We start from the raw sequence: 19,153 nt of genomic DNA, 5'->3' as shown, positions 1-19,153 counted from the left end.
CCTATCAATACAGAAGTGATTTTAAACTATGAAGGGGGATTGCACACAAAATAAAAAGGGAAATTATTTAAAAATTTCCCTCACATTGCTCAGAAAGTCGTTTACTTTGGAGATGACCTGTTTGGCATTCTTGTAGTCATTTTGGATCTCACATAAAATGTATTTTCACCCCTTTTTGTTTAAGTGCTGGTACTCGCACCCAAAGTAAATTATTCAGGGCTTACAAAATCATTAATAAAATACCAATTCAGCATTTCTAGAAGAGTATCATAAAAAGATCTCCACAACAAAACAATCACAGACGGAAATTACACTGAAAGAGAAATTTATTGTGAGTTTGCTTCCAAACTCATCCAATGGGAGTTCAATTCTTCAACAGTCTCCTGTCTTCAGCATGTATTCTTATACATTTCAGCTGCACATAATAATATTTCACATTTCAAATGTCACAAATTTAAACAGACATATTACAGACCGGATGCAAACCAGAATCGTTGCAGTAGATCATATTAAAAATACAATCTAAATTTGGAACAAACTGTAGTAACACTATTTTCTTTAATGTCATTACATCATTACCAGCTGGCCCTTTTCTACTTTTTCACAAGTATGTTTGCCATTGTTACTTGGCTGCTCTATCTACGGTAATTATGATAATCATTGAACAATCAACAAATACAGAAAAAAACATTTTTTTTAATGCTCTATATATCAAATTGAATCCATCATATTTGAACGGAGTAGCCACTAAACAATAAATGCCAAATTAGAGTGTGTGAGTATTGGGATGTACTACAAGGCACTTTATTATCAAGTTTTATCAAATTTAATGTAGAATGAGATTTTAAGTACATTTTCGTACTCTATATTGTATTGCATCTATATAATATGAGGTAACTTAACTTGACAAAGTAAAGTAAACAGGTCTGCCCTAAAAGGTTTACAATGTAATAAACCTGTTAATGTAATAGAAATGCAGGATGATGCAGCATCATTTTCTTATCATTCACAAATAAGTGGTGTAACAGTTGAATGTTTCAACTTCAATCATTACATTTCACGTAGAGTATATATACGTATTATATATATATATATATATATATATATATATATATATATATATATATATATATATATATTACACTTACAGGCTTTCAGATCTCAAACCAGGCCCATTTGTTTCTGACAGGTTATCACATTATCAGTCAGCTTTTACATTATCATTTACAACAGGGGGATGCTGGCATCTTTAGTCTGATAAAAAAATTATTAGATGGTAAAAAAAAAAAGTGTGCCTGTATGTTCCACCAATTTCTCCTTTAAGGGTGTACTTTGAACAACAGTAATGTAATTTGTTACAATTCCTGTGCTGGTATGTTCTCTGTATGAGTACTGCTATGTTTGCATAATAATTGATTGGGGAAAAGAGAAGTTGACTAACAGACTAACTGTAACCAGCGATAATAACAAGTTGATGTTTAGGGGGCGTCTGTTGCACCAGTGATATAGTGCTGAGGTGTTATGCCATGGAAACAACTGTTAAACTGCAGAGGTGCTGTATACACTGCAGGCCCTTCAGGGGTGTAAATCCCAGCTCTGTTTTGGAGGTCTTACATAAGTTTAAATCTGTCACATTGGATGTCTACAGGGCACCAAGGGTTGACGAAGGACACAAAAGTAGTCATTCCAAATACACGGAGGGATATTTTGTGATGCATAGAAATAATTGAGCAGTGAAATAGTATAATATTGGTTAAAATTGTCTACAGTTCACCTTGTAAAGTACATAGTATTGTATCTGTTTCCTGTTGTCAGTAAGACATTGGTTTAAACTGACTTATTTGATTAGACAGAAGTCATAGAAGTATATAAAACATTCTGTTTACGCTTTTATCATGATTTAATTCATTATCGTGATGGAACAATCTCTGACAAGTCACTTATATGATTTTTGGACAAAGTAATCTACAGCCAGGTTTTGTGGGGAACTCAAAAACTTCGCCTAGTGCTGACATAATGACAGGTGAACGACCCTGTGAAATCGTTTAAAATAGTGTTTAGTAAATGTGCTTTTGGAAAACTGTTGCTGCTGGAACAGTGTGGGAGAGTATCTTGACAGCGTATTGCCGTGATGATACAACCTCAGCCAACATAATCAGTAACAATGCAGCAAGTGGAGAGTAATGCTGAAGACAGGAGAGCAAACACTTTATGTCTGAGGGTTTGGAGTGGTATTGGTGTGTGTGTGTGTATGTGTGTATGTGTGTCTGTGTGCTGTGTGTGTGTTTGTGTTGGGGTCAGATTCGAGTCAGCTGGTGCCAAAAACTGGACGGCATGAAGCTTTCCATCTTGTCAGCGAAGAAGCCCAGGGGTGCAAAGAGTGTGCTGAAGAACTGAAAGAGAGAGAATAAGCAGAATGAGCTTTCAGTTAAACATCAGTAAAAACTTTTCCCATCCATTCTTAGATAATGTTCAGAGTAAAACACTTTAAATAAAGCCATGCACATAATTTCACTAAATCATTGTTATTCCGTCTCAGTGCCTGAAGTAAAACATTTACAAAAGTTGTGATTCAAACAGAAACATACTGGCAGTGCATGGAGAACATTACGCTAGGTGTGTTCTACTCTTTAGCCTATTGGTCTGTAAACAAGACAGGTGTGACAATATGAGTACTGATCTTGCCCAATTTTTAAAAACAGGGAGACATTGCAACAAGGCATTCATCATGTGACTGGATGAACATTAGATGCAGAAAGCACATTTGATTTGCAGCAGGGTCGCAGGGAATAAAAAAACAGTTATCAAGTATTATCATTTTTTAAATGTTTGTAGCAACAGCCTGACATACTGTAAAGTCTGATACAGGAATACACTTTAGATTATCTATGATTTACATATCAACATACTTTAATAATCAAGTAAATCATGTTGACTTTTAGTATCTCTTTCATTTTATAAATATTGAAAATGAAATAATTATAAGGGATTTCTTAACGTTTGTTACAAATTGTTGAAATACAAAACTGGTAAAAGGACATCTTTAAATCTTGAAAGGAGCCTTAAATGTGATTTATGATATATTTGTATGGTTCTCGGACGGACACTATTAAGAGCAAAGACCCTTATAATCATGACAGGTACACAGTATGTGGTTCATTAGTTATTCCATAATAAAGCTTCACAACTAATGTATTTTTGGCCATTATGACAACATTTTGCTTTGATAATGGTGGGGAGAACAAGTATTTGATACACTGCCGATTTTGCAGGTTTTCCCACTTATAAAGCATGTAGGAGTCTGTAATTTTTATCATAGCTACTCTTCAACTGTGAGTGACGGAATCTAAAACAAAAATCCAGAAAATCCCATTGTATGATTTTTAAGTAACTAATTTGCATTTTATTGCATGACATAAGTATTTGATACATCAGAAAAAACAGAACTTAATATTTGGTACAGAAATCTTTGTTTGCAATTACAGAGATCAGACGTTTCCTGTAGTTCTTGACCAGGTTTGCACACACTGCAGCAGCGATTTTGTTCCACTCCTCCATATAGATCTTCTCCAGATCCTTCAGGTTTCGGGGCTGTCGCTGGGCAATACGGACTTTCAGCTCGCTCCAAAGACTTTCTATTGGGTTCAGGTCTGGAGACTGGCTAGGCCACTCCAGGACCTTGAGATGCGTCTTACGGAGCCACTCCTTAGTTGCCCTGGCTGTGTGTTTCGGGTCGTTGTCATGCTGGAAGACCCAGCCACGAGCCATCTTCAATGCTCTTACTGAGGGAAGGAGGTTGTTGGCCAAGGTCTCACGATACATGGCCCCATCCATCCTCCCCTCAATACGCTGCCGTCGTCCTGTCCCCTTTGCAGAAAAGCATCCCCAAAGAATGATGTTTCCACCTCCATGCTTCACGGTTGGGATGGTGTTCTTGGGGTTGTACTCATCCTTGTTGTTCCTCCAAACACGGCGAGTGGAGTTTAGACCAAAAAGCTCTATTTTTGTCTCATCAGACCACATGACCTTCTCCCATTCCTCCTCTGGATCATCCAGATAGTCATTGGCAAACTTCAGATGGGCCAGGACATGCACTGGCTTGAGCAGGGGGACCTTGCGTGCACTGCAGGATTTTAATCCATGACGGCGTAGTGTGTTACTAATGGTTTTCTTTGAGACTGTGGTCCCAGCTCTCTTCAGGTCATTGACCAAGTCCTCACCTTCCTCATGATCATTGATGCCCCACGAGGTGAGATCTTGCATGGAGCCCCAGACCGAGGGAGATTGACCGCCATCTTGAACTTCTTCCATTTTCTAATAATTGCACCAACAGTTGTTGCCTTCTCACCAAGCTGCTTGCCTATTGTCCTGTAGCCCATCCCGGCCTTGTGCAGGTCTACATTTTTATCCCTGATGTCCTTACACAGCTCTCTAGTCTTGGCCATCGTGGAGAGGTTGGAGTCTGTTTGATTGAGTGTGTGGACAGGTCTCTTTTATACAGGTAACGAGTTCAAACATGTGCAGTTAATACAGGTAATGAGTGGAGAACAGGAGGGCTTCTTAAAGAAACACTAGCAGGTCTGTGAGAGCCGGAAGTCTTACAAATCTTTATGTCATGCAATAAAATGCAAATTAATTACTTCAAAATCATACAATGGGATTTTCTGGATTTTTGTTTTAGATTCCATCTCTCACAGTTGAAGAGTACCTATGATAAAAATTACAGACCTCTACATGATTTGTAAGTGGGAAAACCTGCAAAATCGGCAGTGTATCAAATACTTGTTCTCCCCACTGTAGATGCAATTCAACATTGTGGCATTCACACAAATCAATTATCATAAGTTATTATTATTATTTTCTGCTGTAGGTCAAAAAAGAAAGACCAATACCATTTTTGTCTCAAAAACAAATGCATCTCATGCTAGGAAACTAAAAGGACAAACTCAAACAATCATTTTACGACTACGAGCAGGGCATATATCCACTCACATCTAGGATTCAGATCTAAGATATATTTGGTATAATAGAGCATACATATGCACATGTTAATGATTTAAGTTAGCTAGTAATATCAAAATGCCCTCTAAAATATTACAATATGGCTTCTCTCTGAAACTACTTGAGGTGCGCTTGATACACTTGACACTTCAATAGTCTCATAAGTGGACGTATCAGCCTGGCCAGACAAGTGCAAATCAAGTGCTCTAACCCCGTTCTATATATGAAACATATTCAACCACTATGCTTGCATGTCTGGTATCCATAAACAAAGGAAAGGCAGACTGCGTCCCCCTCCACTGTCTTGTGTAGCTTGCATCTTCTTTCCAAGAGCAGCAGATTCACAGAAATCTGTTTTGCCTCAGAAGGACGTGAGGATCTCTGTGTTCCTCCCTCCATGGTTTTCATGCACTCCAACTGGACATTACACAAACCAGGCTCGCCAGGGCTGCTATAAAAATCTCCCCTCAATCTTTCCCATAACAAAAGGAAGAGCACTAGATGTTCTCTGTGGCTTTGTTTTGCTACAAGCCTATGTTAAGGCAGGCCGCACTAAACAGGGTCATAAACAAAGGATTAGCCAAAGTTAGGAGTTTGCCAAACTAGCAAAAACAGATAACACAACACTTCTATGACAAATAAACAGTAAAAGCAAGTTATTCAAAGTTCCTAAACCTTTGAGGCTGTAAGATACACTGTTATGTTTGCGTTATTCAGCTGCAGACACTGATAGCTTTAGTTGGGTAACAGCTTGTTTTGGCGGTAAACATGGACTTTACAACCCTACGACTCCCATGAGCCTCTAGGTGTTACAGACACTAATCGAGGCAGCAACTACTACAGAGGTAAACATGTTCATTTTAGAACGTGCATTTTATAAAATGACCCTAACAGAGATTCAGCAAAGATGATACAATACTATCTTTAGTCATGACTATAAGTACATTATCTTAATCAGCACAACCGTATGACAACAGCGACTTTGAAAATACATTTGATGTGTAAAAAGTACTTACTGCTTTGGCAAAGACACCCATGAGCTCAGGGAACTGATGTGTGAGCATGGCCAGCATGGCAGTGAAGGAGCAAAGGCCTGCTGTGAAGAGGATGAAGAAGGGAAGCTCTTTCTTTGGGTACACAGACACCTCGTGGAACGCTGGAGAAAAAGAGAGCACGGTCAGAAAAAAGAAAGTGAGACATAGCCATAAGGAAAAATGAAGCAAATCATCAGCAGCTTTGTACAGCTATGCTTAGCTATTATACTTAACAGGGCAGCAGTTCTCTATCTGCCGTTTCTGTGCATCCTGGGTAGGGGTAAAACAGGTGACCCTTCTCCAGTGGGTAGGGAATTATCCGGAAGGCTGTAAAAACAAAAATGGGAAATTATATTAAGATGATGAACAAAACAAGTATGTTCTTGTGAATTTTGACCATACATAGAATGATGTGTTTTGGCATTCGACAATACCAAGAGAAAGTATGATTTCAAAACGGTTAACAAAACAAAATGTAATATTCAAAGCAGTGGTATTCAATAGAGAAGGTAACAGTGGTACGTACTGCCCTCCCAGGTGCAGTGTAGTAGGTTTAAGGCTCCTTCTGCCCTCTTCCAGTGCTGCAGGTGGAAGAAAGCATATGCCACTGCCTCGCTGTCACCCCTCTTCAAAATGTGCTCTGGAGGAAGGATCAGGCTCTTCATCTCTAATAAGTACTACAGCAGAAAGAGCAAGAAACATGATGTCAGTACCTTAATGTCTTTGGCTTCTGAACTTCTTCTGAAAAGAATAGCTGAGAAGTAGCACTTTATACTGCAGTCAAAAATTATGAAAGTGTGCTGAGACTGTTGTCTCTGCAAAAAAACTGAGGCTGCAGTTGATTCAAATATACAAAAAATAGTTGGCAAACTTTGTTGTCACTGTACTCGTTCTATATACAGTGTTTTTAGAGCATAAATGCAAAGTGCCTGCGAAAAATTGACATTTAAGTAGGCAAAGGAAACCAAATATTTTATTGCTGGTGAGAAAAACACAACTGAAATGAGATGTTTCTGAATGAGAAGTAAGCAACTGTCAGCCTAAAATCTGCTGCTGAAGGTTTGGTCTTCCACCTATGGTTAAAAGCCAATTTGTTCCACTCTAATGGTTTCATTCACATCTTCTTCTTGTATCTCAGTCAGCACTTCACTTATTTTATTTCATTGTGCAATTCCCTCGAGTGAACTCCCTGCAGACTGAATACATATTTTCTTCATGTGAAGTATTTGTTGTCTGAGTTATTTTGCAATTGTTCAAGGTGGGAGGGAAAAGCTTTCCAAAGCTCTGCGAGAGTGTGTTATTGTTACAGTACAGTACACTCATTCCATGAATGCTCACCCCTCCTCTCCTCCCCTACTGTGTAAGTTTGTCCCAGTGAGTCAGTCGGTTCACTCTGCTGACCAAGGCCCACATCACAGAGTTAAAACATATAGAACAGGTATGCTTTCTGATATTACAGCTAACAAGCATTTAGACAAAATGTAATGAAAATATTGCATGCTGTTTTTTTCTGCAATATCTATTTAAAGTTAAGCCTGATCTCTGTCCATAGAAGAGTCATTGATGAGTTTATGCTAAAGTTGGTGAACATGCCACTCTATGAAATGTATATCTGTGGTGCCCAGTGTGGCATGGGTGTGTGTGTGTGTGTGTGTGTGTGGCCCCTTGTGCTGGATTCCCAGGCGGCCAGCTTCACAGCGCTCTGGATCTCAGACTGACACTTTGGGAAGGTTACTCCACAGCTAATCCTGTCTAATCCCTTCCATGGTCACAGGCTCAGCCAGCCATCCATCCATCTATCCAGTCGGCCGGCCAGCCCGTGATGCTTCACCCATCTCGCCCTGCCTTACCCTCTTTCTCCACTCTCAACCCTCATGATCACAGCATGCCCGGGCTCTACGACCTGGCTCATCCCCGTCTTTCTCCAACTTGCCAATATCTTCATTGTTGTATTCTAGCCATATTCAAACATATTTCTGTGTATCATGCTCTTTGCAGACAGCCCATCCTACTCATCTGTTTCTCGCTGGCCACCTCTTGAATCTCTCACCCTCATGGGTAACAGCTCGCCACTACCAAACCGGTGTGAATACTCCTCTTCACTCATCTCTTAGCCTCTTCTCTTTCCATCTTGACAGCCTCTGTAGACGTTACAAGGACCGGCAACTCAAGACAACCAGAAGCTGCTTGTTTGACCTTCTCACTTATCCTCTGTCTGACTGACTTAACTCAGCTCTTTCTGCTCCAGCCAAGATACTTGACTGTCAGCGTTCATCCTCCTCACCATTTTCAGTCTCCTTTCTTCTGAGCACAAAACATTCACCATCCTTGACTCCCCCGGCACCGGAGTCGAGGCAGTCAGCCAGCTCCAGAAGCAAAACTACTGTTATTTCTAACAAAAAACCATACATTTTGACACCTAAAGAAAACCCAGGATGAGTAGGAAGCTGATTTTAATTTAGGGCATTAGGATTTTGACCATCCGTTAGCGAGCACATTTTTTATTTGGTTAAACGTGAATATTTAACAGTTTTACCCATATTTCTAACTCAGTTTTAGTCTTTTTGCTACTTTGAATAACCAGTGTATGGCAGCCTTGTAGATGTGGGTCCTCTGTGTTTTAAGATTAACCATTTAGAGAGGCTGGCTGCTCAGCTGTCCTTCCTAGCATGCCACGGTATTAGTCCTGGTGACACCTCAGTCCTCTGTGCCGGCCGACCGCCCCCCACCCTCTCGTTCTTCGGCCTGCTTCTCCACTCCCTGTCGCCTCTTTGATGAAGGGATTGGGTTTCATGTGTTCTCCTTTTATCCCTGGGCAGTCATAAACCCAGAGCATAACTCATAAGCTGCCTTCTGATTCTAATCTGCGGCACTTTGCTGCTCACAATGGGACACACAGGCAACAATGACATCAGCCTTGTAGTGGCTCTATAAGGGTCGGACAAACATACACGTGTTTAGCGAAGGAACATAAAGACAAACAGGTGTGGCAGATTAGGAACCTCATACAGTCAGTAAACGCCTCTGCTAGCTACTCCAACCTCTACTGAGGACAGGGGCAGACAGCTCACAGCTTTTATTTAAAGTGGGCCATTCCTTACTTCTCCCTCCCTTTGCCTTGTCTGAATCAAACCTCATCCATCTTAATACAGAACAAACCCATGACTGCTGCTCTGTCTCAATTTACAAACCAAAAAGGCAATTTCAGAGGTAAACTAAGCAAAGGTCTGCATTTCTGAGCCTTGATATGTGATCTAGAGGAGAACATGTCAACCAGAATTGGGTGAGATGAGAAACCGCCTTCCAAAGTGGAGTAAACTAGCAAGGTAAATGGGATCAGGTCATCAAAACTGCTTCAAAATAAACGTGCATGGACCTAAGTGGTGGTAAATTTCAATGTACTACAGATTTAGATAGCAGGAACAATTGATCAGCTGTCCAAGCATCCAGAAAACTGTCAGTTTTTAAACCACTGGCTGCTTGAGAGGCTGATTGGAATGGACAGACAGATGGAGAAAACGAAATGTGGAAGAGGGGGATAAATAGAGAAGGACAAGAAGATGAGGAGGGGAGGAAAATATAAGGTGGGGGGAGAGTAAATAGGGGCAAGATGGAGAGCTTGCGAGGGAAAGGGTCGTTTGGGAGGAAGGCGGTGTGCACTGAACCAGACTGAAGCATGTGTGAGTGTGGCTGTAGAGTTTGGATATGCTCATGTGATGCAGCCTGGTATGAAATTCATAATAATTTATATAACTCATTATTGGCATACCTTATGATAACACACCACACACACACACAACACACACACACACACCACACACCACACACACCACACACACACACACACACACACACACACACACACACACACACACACACACACACACACACACACACACACACACACACACACACACACACACACACACACACACACACACACACAATAGGTGATCAAGGTTCAGTTTTGCATTAGAGGCTGGAGAAAACACTTCTATCACTATTTTCCACACACAGATTTGACTCACTGGTCCAGGCAATGAATGACTCATACCCTGTCACAAGTAAGTTTCTTGAAACCAAGGTATCACTGGTACATCGATGATGATCGTAAAAAAAGGGGAAAAAATAATATTCCCATGGATTCACATTTCTCCATGCTGCTCCGTGCTCCAGCTCAGTGTAGCACTGGTATGTAATATGGCCTCTCTAGAGCAACACAAACACACACAAGCTTTGACGCATCTCCTTCCTCTTTACACTGATGATGTAAAATGTATAAATGTAGAATGATAATTGTTTAGTTATTATTTCGCATCTATAAGGATAATACATTTATCTGACACCATATGACATTTAGCTGTTTAAAATCAGTTTCTTTGATTATACTGTACTGATAAGAATGATAGATGATTTACTATTAAAAGTATCCATTAGTTAAAGCCCTATGATTGGCCAATGACTTTCTAACATAAGACTGACACTTAAGTATGCACACATTTCTACACTATTTAGGTAGCTAGAGTTAAATCTACACAGGACTACAGAGTTAGTGAACTTTTCGAAAAAAAGCTTTTGCAAACCCTACTTAAGGTGGCGACAGACCAGCCTGTGTCTAGAAAGGCAGAAGTCACAGGTGCACTCATCATGGCAGACAACACAAAGCAAAACCCCCCCCTCCTTCCTTGTTACATTCAGCCACTCAAAACGTAACACAACTCTGTTAGAGGCCTGATTAAGCACCAGATGCCAGTCAAAGGCTGAGAGATGAGCCTAGCAATAATTCCCTGGGAATGGTGTGCTACAAATTTCCTAAAGTTGGCAATGGTGGGCAACATCAGACTCTCTGTTTGGCTAAAACGGGGGATGAGGGAACATGAGAGGATAAGAAACAGGATGAGGGTACGTGATGAGAGGAGAGAGGATGGCTGCCTCTGGGCACAGTGGGGGAGGGAGCCGTTGGAAAGACAGTGAAAATGAGGGCCCTCACTTTAAAACCAAAGGGTGGATCAAAGTGCTGGCTGACACCTCATTCCCACACACACACAAACACACTGATTCTCTTTCTCAGAAAAAAAAGCCTGCGAGATGAAACAACACCACACTACAAAGGCCAAACTGAGACACAACTCTGCAGCAGCTACTTGTGTATGACTCGGTTTGTGCACGCGTGACATCTAATCCTGTGGGAACTGATGCGAGAGGCCCGATAGATATCCAGTGGTATATTCTCCATGGTTCAGTTGTTTAAAAAGAGCTGCTTTCTTATTATACAAAACCGAAAGCACTCTGCTGTACTTTTACCCTATTCCTAGGGACCTACATGTGGAATCCAAACTATACTACCTGTTAAAACACACAATGTAGCCATGATTCCAAAAACACTGTGTGGTCTTTCTAAGTGTAGGTGATAAAAAGGTTGAATGCAGCCATTTCACATATAATAGTGTTGGATTTAACTTTGAATGATTATTACTAATAACAATAATCACCCAAATCACTGATATAAGTTGACAAATATGCATTAAAACCAAGCTTGATCATCTAAATCGGAGAATTCAGGTATGATAAAAAGGAATTAAGAGCTCCTGTTTAAAGACCCACACCGTCACCTGCTGGTGAGCCGGTACATAGCATGTCTTGAATCAAGAGTGCTCTATGTGTAAGTTACAGCACCTGTTACTGCTGACATAACTCACCTATACATTTTATGACTGTTAGTTTATATCTCTGCCTTTTTGTTTCTTTTTTGTGTGTGATCTTCACACATGGCAGGCATACGAGACCAGCCTTATTGGACTAAATATAGAAATGATGTGATTAAAAACAATCTAACATAGCAGCTGCATGGATGAAAACAGACTTTAATGCATATGTTTGAAAGATGTGTGTGTAATTTAAACAGGATGTATGAGGCCCAAACAGAGGGTTGGTCCCTAATTGAGGAACAGCAACAGGCACAACAAGGCCTGCATGCTGCCAGAATAACAACAGGGTTTTCCCAACCAAAATAAGACTTTAAGAAAGGGTATGTTAATATTTTGTCATCAGCATTAAATGGTCTTAAAATGAGAATAATATTATTCACCACAATTATACCTGAGGTTATATATCGACCAACAGAAGAATTGTACTGTGACAGACCTAACCACAACAAAAAGTGATGAATTGGTTTTGTGACCCGCAGCCATCAGATTCTGTGTGTGGTGTATTGGTGTAATGACTGACCTTTGGCACGTGTGGATTGAACTCAACAGCTCTGTGTATGGCCTCCACAGCATTCATCTCTGCCGTGCTTAGCCCTCGCCGTGACGCGGCCTCTGGAGAGAACCTGTGACAAATCACCACAGATGACACACTGTAGCAGCTCACACTGTAATTAATGCTGCCCTTAGCACCAACATACACAACAGGTTTTCAAAGACACTGAGTGGTATGCAAGGTTCAAAAGATATTTAAAACAAGGGACACATACTTATCTGATACAGCCCGTGCTTTCAATAGTGCAGATGTGTAGCATATAGTGGCTGATTTTGGCAAGCTGATGTCTACAATGGCAGAGGAAATAGGGGTCATGTGACATATCTCATATTTTGTGAAGATTGCAATGTCACTGAGGTAATTCTAGTGCAAACAGAAATACTTCGGATTTCTTTTTATTTTATACGTTTCGTATTACCGTCATATTTGGCGAGGACTGCTTGGACATCAGCGTATGCCTGAAGCTCTAGAAGTGCCTCCAAGAGGTTTTCGTGTATATTTAACATTCCCAGCAGTGGGAACTCCTTCATTAACTTTGAAGACAGAACACATTAAACAGTAAAAATACCATTTGTAAGTACTTTTTTACTGTCTTTGTTGAAGGTATAGTAAGCAAGTGGCCTTAGATGCATGTTTATATAACAAATCACACTCACATCTCTCATCATTTTAACTGCTTCTTTAATCCGGCCCAGCTTGCGTGCACACATTGCCATTCTGCGTTTAATGTACACCAGTAAGTTGATATCTTTTCCAGCTGTGTTGGAAGAAAATATGAGACGTTTAATCACACTCAGTCAATAGATTTTAAAACATGGTGGTCTTGCGTAGATGAAAAGCATTGATGCATTGATGGCATGTTGCACCTGTGACTACATCTTTCATCACAAGTGGTTGGGGACAGATGTAGTCTGTTCTATTTATAGCCATCCTGCGCTGCTGGCACTGCACAGGGTGTGGCAGGGCATGTTGCATAACTACTAATAAAAGTAGGTGTAGTTATTCCTAAACTAATTGGCTATTATTTTTGAAATTGTGCCTCATGTTTTAAAATGCTTGAATACTTAATGTAAATTTAAATCCATTCTTACCAATACTTAATGCTTTTTTGAAGAGGCGCTCAGCTTCTGTGATAGTTGTTGCTTCCTCCTCTGCTAGGAGCACATAGGCAGCAGCACATCTGCAGACAAATACAAGACACAAAGAGACATACTTTCAAAAGCCCTTCCTGTTTGAATTGCACTTGTAAATGTAAAGCATTAAGGCAATCATTTGAACACCAAAGCCCAAATTAAGAGGCCATCATATAAATACATTTATTTTTTTTACAATATGAAACGCATTACAACTGTACAGTAGAGTCAATACAACTTAGAAGATACAGTGTCATACTTATTAATACAGTATTTAAGAGATGGTATAAAACTGAGTAAGAGTAGGACTCACTCCTGGTTCATTTCGATGGCCTGGTAGGCTGCTCTGATCCTGGCTTGAGGATTTCTCTCTCTCCAGGCTTTCTGCATAACTGTAAAGAGATGAGAAACTCAAGGCTATGAAACATGTTGCCTCACAATCCTGACATACAGCTCCGGAAAAAATTAAGAGACCACTCGAAATGTTTCTTAAATCTCAATCTCTACATGTATGGCAGCCATTCCAGTGTCTGTTGAATTCCAACACAGAGAAATGTTGTAAGTAGTTTATAGAATACAATAAAATAAAATAACATCATTTAACTTAAAGACATACCTATAAATAGTCAAAAAAGATAAACTGATAATGCTGCAGTGGTCTTTTAATTTTTTTCAGAGAAATATTACATCTTTGTTTGTTAGTCACGGAGTAAAACTTACCAGCATCTTCTGGCCGTAGTTGTGGAGTGTCTCCTGTGAAAAAGGTCTGATGGTCTTGAGCAGACAGGTTCATATCATAGTAGGTTAAGGGTTCCTTCCCTGTCACCCAGGTGTACCTGTAGTGTAAAATATAAAATAGTAACTGTTGAGCTACGGTTTTATGATCCACAATCTATAAGCAGATATAAAGCAATCTTCTTGGACAAAGACACACTATTAGAGGGAGTTCCATAGTGCCAAATCTGAATAACACATACCTGTTGTATTCTGCTCCTCTGAACAGATTTAAGGGGTTCCTCCAGACTTTACACTCTACCGAAAGGAAGACATTTCTATAAGTGCTGATATCATTATGAGTAGCATTGCTGTGATATTTTATATTATATTCATATTTACCAGAAACACTGGGCCTGGGCTCTGCCTCTCCATTAACTGATGCAAACAGACCAGTCGTGGAGCTGCTCTCCACTCCACCCAACAGAGGACGCAGGTGGCTCACTGACACTTGCTCAATGAACGAGGTCCCATATTTACGAAAATACCACCACTCAAATATCTGTAGATGAACACAAAACAACATGTTTTATAAAGTATGCAATAAGAAAATAAAAGCTTGGCAAGTGATCCCTTCGTGGTAATTGCTTTCATATCACTAGACTAGACAGTGGTTCTTACACTTTTCTGTCATCCCCCCTTTTGGAAGCAACCAAAAACTAATTTAATGCAAAATGCAGTTCATCTCTGCCCAAAATGCCATTTCAAAGAGAAGACAAGGCTCTGTCGTTATAATGACAATAAATGTGTGAGCTGGTATTTTTGTCTGGTAAGTTTCATCTTTTTATTTTCTCCCCTGCGAAAAATCTGTTCATCTACATTACATCAGGGCACAACATTAATAGTAAATGTACTGCACTTATAAAGCGCTTTATCAGGTCTTAACGATTCCTCAAAGTGCTTTTCATACTACAAGTCATTCACCTGTTCACACCCATTCATACAGAGCAGTGCCACTTGCTCTAGGAATTACCATTCATACACATTCACAAACCGTTGGCCATGCCATCGGGAACAACTCAGGGTTAAGTTGCCCATGGATACATCGACATGTTGACTGCACAGGCTGGGATCGAACCCACAACCTTCTGGTTCAAAGAAGACTGCACTCCCTCGCAGTCACACTCGCCCCAAAATGATAAAATGGTAATCTATTGAGTGGCTGGATAAATGTTAACCTTAACAACTATTTGGCAAAAGTACATTTTGCACCATTCATACCATTTTTCTGTGAGCATCCATTTTTTAAACTTTATTCTAAATAGCCTTGCCAACATAAGAGCACTCTTGTTTGTGATGTATTCAACCTCTGTTCTGCTCCATCATTTATCCACTCGCAAAGTGTTTTCATCCCTCAGTTTAAAAACAAAATGCAATGGTATACTATCATTCTTTTTTTCATTAGATCCTTGGTTTTAATCTTATTTGAAAAATAATTCAGAATTTGGGACGATTTTATTGTATTGAAGCAAGAGGCTTACAATCAAATATATTTGTAAAAATGGTAAATTAAACATAGGTTTTACGGTGTAAGGAATAACTTACAAGGATGAGTCCAGAGATGAGAGAGGAGGTTCCAGTGAGAGCCACATAGAACTTGGGGGTCAGTGTATTCAGAAACACTGACGCTGAAAGAAGAAGGGGAGGCAGTTAGTATACTGCCATAATGCTATCAGGTGTCCTATGTTGGGACCGTGCAATTAAAAAAGCCATGCAACAAACCACATTTCAACAGAAAAACCTGACAATGGCTTTAGTAAAGCAGGTGGCATGTAGACCCATACATTTTCTCAGTTACATTGTGTAAAAATGAGCACACAACAATAAAATACCCTATCATGAATACATTCAATACACACTGCTGTTAGAAAATAAAATAACTCGGAGGTGACATACATATGTAAAGACTCGACTACGAACTAACCAAAAAATGAATTTATTTGTGCATTAATGGCTTAGAAATCCGACTGTCAAACAAACATCTCCCGCTTGCTGTCAGCTAAAGCCAGCTACCCGATGCTAACAATAGCTAGCTAGCATTTGCTTTCATTCACCTGAGGTAAGAGTTTCCTGCAGTTTCAGCGGGCTCCAAAGGACGTATATCATGATCAGAACCATGCCAAACCAAATGAAGCACACGTAGGTCCATGACCAGGAGAGCCAAGACTTTAATTTCTCTGTAAATCCGAGAGATTGGGGATTACTGCCAGCGGTGTCCTCCATGTTTCTCCGGATGCCTGTAAACAGAGGAGTCACGTGATCACCAAGTAAGATGACTTCTATTTTGAAATCTCCACAAAAACCCATTTCCGGGAACTACGTAAAAACTTGATTTAAATGTACGAAATATTTTACTCATTGTCTAACTAAAAGATATATTAAATACTGCATAAATAGTCGATCTCATAGCATAAATACAAGAGTATATGGCATAGAGACTGATTAAATGACGAAATATCCCCTAAATATGATAAAGGTAATACATATAAATTGGATTGGGACCAATTATAAAATACTTACTTAAATTTTAGTGTTGTGTGATAATATTAGCATGTTATCTATCTCTTACATAGCCTAATAGCAGCCCACGGTAGGTTACTTAAGCTTTGCTTTTATTCATTTTTTGAATTTTTTATGCATTTTTGTGCCATAGTTTAAATTAAGTAGCCTTATCTAACTACCCATCAGCTATCAATAGCCTAAGGTGTCCAGCCAACAAGACAAAAGATGTTGAAATAATATTTGATTAAAACAAGTATAACTATCACTCAGAGAATATTGCCAAATCGTCAGATTTGTGAAGATGGAGCCAATGATGTTTGCATTTTTTTTCACCAACTAATTAACTGACACTTAATTGATGATTTAATTCAACTACTACATTTATTCAACAAAAACTAAACCTTATATTTATGATGGCTAACCTCCACAAGCTCTTTTTAGCTAGTAATACTATTCATGACCAGTAAGTGGGGCCATTGAAACAATGAAACTTTCACTGCTGTTGCCATCTACGGACTGCAGGTGGAGACAACATTCAATTTAGTTTTCTCTCTCTTAGTATTGAAATGCAATACAATGTTTAAGAAATGCATGCAAGTGCACTCTTTCGGCTCAGATTTTCACGACCAATTAATTTTTGCAGGCCTAATCTAAAAACAAGTTTGATTCAAATGGTCTGATTTTGTTGAATTGCCAATGAATTGCCACATCCAAAGTACTCTCTATTCCTAGGATTTACATTACAATAAATGAACTCTTTCAAAAATAAACAGTTCACTAGGATTGTTGATCAGGTGGAAATATATTTTGGTAGCATACAACCCGTAGCACTTCTCACCTTGTGCGATTGAGTCACATCCGACCAGTGCAGGAATAAATGTGATTTGTTGAAGTGCATTCTGGTTGGAGGTTACAGCCATTGAATGACAGAGAGCCAGATTTGGTCCTGCTCACACATGCCCTTGGGTGTTTTCTGCCTGATGCTGATGGACAAGCACACGCGGGGTTAAAGGCCTGTCATATAAATCAGGTACAATCACTTTAGAGGTGAAAACATACATGATGCCACTGACAGGGAGGAAGAGTGAGGAAAAGAAAGGAGGAATAAAAGCAACAGAGGTCTGTAGAAGTTATCGGGGTTGTAAAGCATGACCTGCATGTCTGAATGTATTTCCTGCTGAAATCATATTTCCAAATGACCTCTGCTCAGTGACTCATTCTTTGATAAAACATACATGTAGCTCCAAGAATATACTGGGTAAACACTGTTATCTCCTCTTGTATTAACACAGCACCACTTTTATCGGCTAGATCTCAACAGCAGTCAAATAAGATAAATATTTAGATGAATGCAAGGACATTTAGATCCATCCATCCATCCAGGACATTTAAAGACATTTTCAATGCATTTGATACATGTTATTATATATATTTTTTAAAAAGACGTTATACTATAACACAAATTCTAAACAACACATTTTAAATATAAAACATTGATATAAAATTGCAAGCGATGGATCTCAGTAAGTGGGACATGACCTGTACACAAACGGTCAGCCGGTATCCAGTCATGCAGAAGCAATATCTCTCATCATTCTGCAGTCACCTGTATACTTAAGGTTCATTTACAATTTCACATCTCTTATCCTTTCTGCCATTCTGGACTTCATGTTCTGTTTATGTAGTTTCTTTCTTTTTCTCTCCCCAAAGCTTTTAAGAGTCTTCTAATCATACATAATTAATCAGGGTTTTCACTTAAATGCACTGCATTTCTCACTCTCATTATTACTTAAGAGGCTGCTCTTTAAGGCTTGAAAATACCTGGTGTTCTGTTGATCGTATTTTTTACAAAGCCAGCTGTTTCAATAAATGAGGATGTATAAGACTAAGAATATACAAAACATTTATTAATATTTCAGAGCGTTTCCTGCAAATGCTGTAATTTCATTGCTTCGCAAAAAAAAATCTAATTAAATTAGCTTCCTGTAAGGGAAACATTTTAATAAAACCTGAGCAGAGATGTATATACAATGCAATTTTAATGAGTAATAAAGTTTGGTCATTTGTCAGCTCTATATTTGGAGGTCCCTGCTGATGGAACACTTTATGAAACTGGTTCTTGTCTCCCACACAGCTTTCTCTCTGTGAGTTTATATTACTCGTCTCCATGAAGGGACTCTCCCCCCAAAAGTCATTTCTCTCAAAACACTTCATTTTCAGAAATATGTGTTCTTTTTTTGCATTAGGAGACCGTGCCGTTTGACCACATCTGAAAGCGATGGTGCCGCAGAAAAATGACTTCCTCCATGACAGGCTCACAGACCATGCAGCAACATTTCTACCTTTTTCTCTGTAAATCTTGAGGAAGGGTGGACAGGCTCTGCTGCTGTTTCATAACTACAATGATCACTAATTTACACCACATTATGCTTCAACAAAGAGGATACA

General features: G+C 39.4%; 1 protein-coding gene across 1 annotated transcript; it reads right to left on the bottom strand.

Annotated features, from left to right (window-relative positions):
• Nucleotides 1–308: 308 nt before the first annotated feature.
• Nucleotides 309–17,655, bottom strand: st7l (suppression of tumorigenicity 7 like). The gene is made up of 16 exons (XM_063911557.1): nt 17,544–17,655; nt 16,258–16,440; nt 15,749–15,831; nt 14,546–14,705; nt 14,407–14,461; nt 14,150–14,265; nt 13,743–13,821; nt 13,388–13,476; nt 12,953–13,053; nt 12,715–12,829; nt 12,511–12,583; nt 12,264–12,366; nt 6,562–6,712; nt 6,270–6,362; nt 6,018–6,157; nt 309–2,393 (listed from the first exon to the last, which is right to left on the bottom strand). Exons 1-16 carry the CDS (start codon nt 17,623–17,625, stop codon nt 2,298–2,300), a joined length of 1,719 nt encoding a protein of 572 aa, XP_063767627.1. The 5' UTR covers nt 17,626–17,655; the 3' UTR covers nt 309–2,297.
• Between the last annotated feature and the right edge of the window lie 1,498 nt (nt 17,656–19,153).

This window comes from Eleginops maclovinus, chromosome 20 (genome assembly GCF_036324505.1).
Source record: "Eleginops maclovinus isolate JMC-PN-2008 ecotype Puerto Natales chromosome 20, JC_Emac_rtc_rv5, whole genome shotgun sequence".
NCBI lineage: Eukaryota > Metazoa > Chordata > Actinopteri > Perciformes > Eleginopidae > Eleginops > Eleginops maclovinus.
The sequence above is the reverse complement of the archived record's forward strand: the minus strand, read 5'-3'. Positions and strand labels throughout refer to the sequence as shown.

What these genes read in the sequence shown, in the direction of transcription:
- st7l (XM_063911557.1), bottom strand. Translation starts at nt 17,625, where the DNA reads ATGGCTGTAACCTCCAACCAGAATGCACTTCAACAAATCACATTTATT. An exon ending in GCCATCGAAATGAACCAGGA is followed by an intron (nt 13,477 to 13,742) that starts GTGAGTCCTACT and finishes ATTTGTCTGCAG; the next exon opens with ATGTGCTGCTGCCTATGTGC. An exon ending in AGTCCTCGCCAAATATGACG is followed by an intron (nt 12,584 to 12,714) that starts GTAATACGAAAC and finishes CTGCCATTGTAG; the next exon opens with ACATCAGCTTGCCAAAATCA.